Source organism: Sinohyriopsis cumingii, chromosome 16 (genome assembly GCF_028554795.1).
Source record: "Sinohyriopsis cumingii isolate HCF-2022 chromosome 16, ASM2855479v2, whole genome shotgun sequence".
NCBI lineage: Eukaryota > Metazoa > Mollusca > Bivalvia > Unionida > Unionidae > Sinohyriopsis > Sinohyriopsis cumingii.
The window spans coordinates 76599371-76605370 of NC_142976.1; the positions used below are offsets into that span (position 1 = coordinate 76599371).

The 6000-nt window shown below is 33.9% G+C and overlaps 1 protein-coding gene across 2 annotated transcripts in view; it reads right to left on the reverse strand.

Moving 5' to 3' along the window:
- The window catches only part of LOC149780837 (uncharacterized), an 83740-nt gene extending 77962 nt beyond the window's left edge, over positions 1-5778 (reverse strand). For both annotated transcript variants that reach the window (XM_089937899.1, XM_089937898.1), the window contains exons 1-2: positions 5636-5778; positions 714-759 (exon numbers count right to left, since the gene is read on the reverse strand). In XM_089937899.1, coding sequence (XP_089794025.1) covers positions 714-759; positions 5636-5773 — 184 coding nt within the window. In that variant the 5' untranslated portion in view covers positions 5774-5778. The remainder of the gene's footprint in view (positions 1-713; positions 760-5635) is intronic.
- Positions 5779-6000: the final 222 nt, after the last annotated feature.

Sequence of the window (6000 nt, forward strand, 5' to 3'; positions counted from 1 at the left end):
AGCTACGGTCGGTCACGCGGCCTCACTGACATGACGGTGAACGAGTTCTCTCTCGATTTTATAGCACATAAAATATTCTTCTGTGAAAAATAATTACACAGCTATAACAATCGGACTGTACTCTTCAATTTTTCCACATATAATAAATGTCTGCCTAAAACGTAAAATGGTTAAAACTGCTGTTAAACGTAACACCACTACGTTGCTTAACAATTCACAGGCATGCCTATGCGGATGCGGTCTGCTAGGTAACAGGTGTTCTATTTATAGCGTGCTGCACTTCGTCACTAAGCTCTATGAGGTAAAGGGTTAAGCCAGCGCCAACCCTGCTAAATGTAGTAATTAAAATTGGTTCACTGGTGTCTTCTATCACACCATCACAACAACAATGGGATATTTTCACTGACATCACGAATATTGTATCAAAAAGATCCCATTTGTGTTTTATGTTGTATCCTTTTCTGAATTAACAAAAGTTAATTAACATGGGCAACATAAGGCAAGTACGAGATTTTTGAAAAACTGTCCGAGATGTAAATATTATTTTATGACACTGAATTCTGTACCATATTTCCCTTTATTCTGACCTCCCGTCCGCCATTTATTCAAATAAAGAACCCCACCACCATTCTGCAATTATCCGTTCTACATTAGACCCTGCACGTTGTGTTGTAAGTTTTTATGTATCAGGACAAAGAAGCATGAATGCATACCATCTTGATCTACTGGGAGTTTCTGGAGTTTCTCAAGAAGTAATTGCTGAAAAGAAAAAGAATTAAGCAATAAGTCATCTTTGTATGTATGTATGTATGTATATATATATATATATATATATATATATATATATTATAGAAGTGAATTAAATGAAATTACATCTGTACACTCCCTAGCCCCAAAAAGGTGATGTGGCCCTGTTCTCCCATTACTACTCAAATAAATCATTTGCTATACCCTTTCTCCTGCAGCACTATATTGCTCTGTGCTGAAACATTATGATTTGTGACACAACATTACAAAGAACTACTCATTTCAAACAAATGCAGCAGGCGTTAATTACTGTTTTCATAGAAATGAGCTACCAATTAAACTGACCTCATGCCATTTTATGTTGTTGCTGTTAGTAAAATCAGAATTCAGGATGGCAGAGCTCTCTGTAGGATATTTAAACTCAAGTACAGGGTTATATAGTAAACTCTGAGGTAGAAAAGTCCTATAGGCAATAAAATAAATGGTGCTCTTAGAATTCAATAGGTGATCATAAAAACTTTTATTCATATGGGGGCACTCACCAGTTATGTACTTCTGAGAGAGTGACGTATGTAAGGTGAAGTTGTTTGCATTTAAAACATGCACAAAGGAGAGAATGTTGTCATACCTCAATGCTACATTAATGTAATGTGAATGATGTTTCTTTAAATAGTGTACTTTTAGAAACTGTACATGATCTAAGCACACAGCTAACTAAAATGACTGCTCCCTTGTGCTTAAAAAAAAAAATCAGCCTGAATTAGTCCAAAGTACACTATCCATAGCAGCTATTAAAATAGGGAAAATGAATTTTGCCAGACTAGACAATACCAGCTTCTAAAAGTGCAATGAATGGATTACCAAATATATAAAATGTAAAAACAAGTTATCGGCTCTTTTGTTTTTACAATTTACCTCTGAAAATCGGGAAGTGAAAATGACCAAGTGGAGCCAGCACTTTTTTGAAAGGTGCACATCTGGAGTAAGGCCAAGCTGTATAGTCTATAACCCATATTACACCCATCACTCATATACCAAAATAAAGGGAATTAAAGGTTCTTTGAATTATACCTAAGATATACAAGGTCTTTTTTAAGTAGCCAGTATAAACCAGTGAGGAAACCCAGGGAAATTCTTTTTCTTTAAAATTTTAACCCTTTGCAAAATAGGAAACTGTAGAGCGCCACTGTAGAGCGCCACCATTATGACAGATCTCTATTATGGAAGAGATCTCAATTTTGAAAAGACTGTCTCTCATATTCATGTTATCTTCATGTTATCTGATCAAAATTATAATACAATTTATTATTTAAATATGGGTATAGGAACCAAACCCAGATACAAAGTTTAAGGTCCATGCATGCTAACTGTATAATAATAATAATAATAATAATAATAATGAGGACTTTGTATAGCACTGAATCTTTAGAAGCTATAAGCACTTTACAATATTAGACACCTAAAAGATAAAAAACATATAATAATATTATTACAAAAACAAACACCATGAAATTAGAAAAAAAAATTAAAAACTAACAAAACATGCTGAGAATATTTCAGGTAGGAAATATACTGTACACACTTATAAAGTCAAGTCAAACTGCAAACAACATTGATCCTGATCTGCCATAGCACAATCTCATGCAGACCAGGGTCTACATTATTTGCTCTACTGATAACTCCTAATAAACTGAACAGACCCAAATCTACCGGTGCATTATGTGATGGCAGATATTGGTCTGTGCAGTTTGCAGTAAAAGCAGGTACAGATGGTAAAAATTTTAACTATTCACACATATCAGTATTTCAATAAAACGTAATGAGCGCAACTTTTATTTATTATAATGACATTAAAAAAGAATTTGAACTTTAAATGACAATCATTCTATAAAATATATGCATCAATACACAATTTTTATTTTTTTTAATGACAAATTTTGCAGTTGTAAAGATCTCAAAAAATGAATTTTCTTATTTAAAAGAATAATACCTTTTATCTGAAAATGAAATGTTGTTGGTTGATTATACATGGAGTACATGGGAACTGGGCTAAAACAATGCAGTTGGGGTCCTTAACTGCCAACTACATTATGTACTAAACAACCTTTGAGTGAGAATGACCAAAAATTTGAAGAATGCAAGTATAATTGTGTGAGTGGTGGCAGAAGAAATAAAACTTAAGACAAACATATAGTATCAGCAACAATTTTACTACCTGCCAATCTATACATGCTATCAATAATTAAGGAAGTAAACATTATTAAGTCATCAAGTCTGTTCTTGTAGTTGAAATAGGTGAAATACCAAAAACATATCAACCATGCTGGAATGTTTTCCATTTATGAACACAATTTGTGTCCTGTTGACTAAGTAGGAGACAGCTCCAGTAGTCTAGTGGTTACAGCATCTGCCTCAGATGTGGGAGGTCACAGGTTTGAATCCCAGCCAGGTCATACCAAAGACTTACAAAAATGGTATTAATAACTGCCTGGCTAGGTGCTCAGCATTAAGAGGTTAGTGTTAGGACTGTTCAGCTTGGTGTCACAATAATGTGTCTGGGTGCGACATCATGCTACATGTCTGCAGCATGATGCCCCAGTGCTAGACATCACTATAAACTGTCACACTGCAGACATCATAGCGATATGACTGAAAAATTGTTAAAGCTACCTTAAAAATCCAAATCACACACACACACACAAACACCAAATGAAAACGTAGTATGGCAGTTGATAACCATGATAAATGTGATGATAAATGAATAACAACAGCTATGCTCAAGGTGTTTTGAAATATGCGTTTTTAAGGAGAACTATTAACTTTTTTTGGATTTACCAGGAACTCATTCTTAAATATTTATACTTTTCCCCTATAAACCCTATGATATGCCAAGAGCTGATTAAAAATTGAAACCTACAAATATCATACATTCAAAGTTCCCTGCATTTGGAGGTCAGCAGTTTTCTTGTCAAAAAAAACGGTTTTCAGTGCTTAAAAAAACCCAACCACTTTAGACATGGGGCCCATGTAAGAGAAAAGTACATGTATATAATATTTCAGGAGTCACACCACACCCATGTTATATCTGAATTCATGTTATAACCGAGCATGTTATAGCAGGGTCACAATGTTAATTTCTAAAAACTTCTTAGAGATATCCCCCTTGCTTAGCATAGCTAATAGCAATTCTCATCGTTTGCTATTTTTAATTTTGCAAGAAGATATGCTAAGGATGGGATTACACTTTCTACATTATTTTTTATTAGTTTAATTCCATTTAATAATCTAAGGATTTTCCAACACGCTAGAAGAAGAAACAAATTACTCTATTCCATACAATGGGTGTTTTTGGGGTTAGGCTCCCCAACCCCAAAACAATATGTGTGCTTCTGGTTGGCCAAGCATCCCGGTTTTTTTTGCCGACCCTAGCTCTTTTTCTCCCAGGGCAGACCAGTACCTGAAGCACTAATTACATCAAATATAAAAATCATTATAATAAATATACTGTTAAAATAAACATCCTACCATAATTGTAAAGTTCAATAGGAAACATTTTTGTTGTTGGGCCTTACAGTGTATAAAGACTGGCCATGCTTTACATGTTCACTAATATAAAAAAAAAACACTGCTAGCTCTGCTGGGTTATTTTGTCATCCTGGATTTCAAAAGTAAATTGTACAAAAAGGAGAGGTGATAATGCTTTTTTAAAATTACATTTTATACATTTTGTAACTGGTATTCTCAAGTCTGATAAAGTTAGTTTTCCTTATTTCAGTAACTGCTGAAGACAGTGTACTTGACACTAATGACTTTTGAGTATGTTGGAGCAGCCATTTTGGTTAGCTGTGTGCTTTAGATCATGTACAATTTCCAAAAGTTCAATCTATAAAGGAATATCATTTACAGTAGATGAAAGTAACATAGAGGTATGCCAACATTCTCTCTAATGTGCATGTCTCAAGCGCAAACAAGTTCACCTTACACTTTGTCAGTCTCTCAGAAGTACATAACTGTAGTGCATCCCTCTGATAGCTTGCATACACACCTGATCCATACTTTGTAGAAAATGGATCAAATAAAAGAATTTTGATGAAATAAAAGGTTTGCATACCGAGGTCTCAAGCTTTTAAAGTTTCATGCATCCAAAAACAAAAAGTATGCATACTTTTACAGTGACTTTGGCATCCCAGAGAAACCTGCTTCAGGGCCACAACCCATGGATAAATTTCCAGAAATACAAATTTTAACACTCAGAAAAACATTAAGCTCACAAATAATTTTGACAGTTTATAAACATGTTTTAACAATGAATAAATTTAGAAGTTATAGCTGAACACTTTTGATAATGCTTTTAATAGTTTCTAGCAACATTATAATGAAAGCGTAATAAAATTCACATTGCGGGCTTGAACATGACAAGGACACCTGAAATCTAAAGTCAAAAAGCAACTTTTAACATTTAAGACTAATTTTTGTTTAAATCAATAAATCTATAGAAAATTTTATAATAACCTTTGAATGGTAAATGCACAACACAAAAACAAATTCACTGACTCGTTCCACTAATCTAGATCTTATCAGCAGTAACCACTAGGTGAATGGACAAAGGGAGATAACCTTACGTAAACAATACTCTTGGTCCAAGCAGAAATTGAAATGATAAAGTCTTTAATGCTAAACTTTTGTTTTTATTGACAACACCGTTTTGAGCAGCCATATATTATGTTCAAGATGCACAAATTGTAATTTTAAAACATTCTGCAATGAAAGGAACAAAATGTTTCTATTAATAAAAAAAAACAAATTGACAATTAACGGATTCCGTCAAGATTGGAATCCTCGGCAATAAAATTGGATCAAAACTCAAACAAGGATTCCTAAATTTTACCGCTTTAAGTCTTTCCATTAGCTGGATTTTAGAGCCGCTTTTTGACAATTCTCGTTTTTCGCATTCTTTTTTGAGATCGACAACACGAAGCTCACAAATGGCTCTCCCATCAATATAAAACTCTTCGTCGTCAGCCATGTTGCCTGACGCGTATGCTCGGAACTTTCCGAAAACTTAAGTTTCTATTTTCGCCGTATATTCAATTTCAGACAGAAGGTTTTTAATAAGTTCAAAATTAATTTAATATGTGCGTTCTTTGAAGAAAAAAAAATTATTCGTCTAAAATAAATAGCTTTCACTAGTTATTACCTTCGCAATTACAGACTGGGCCCCATGCTATACTTTGCATAAGGACTGGAATCAGG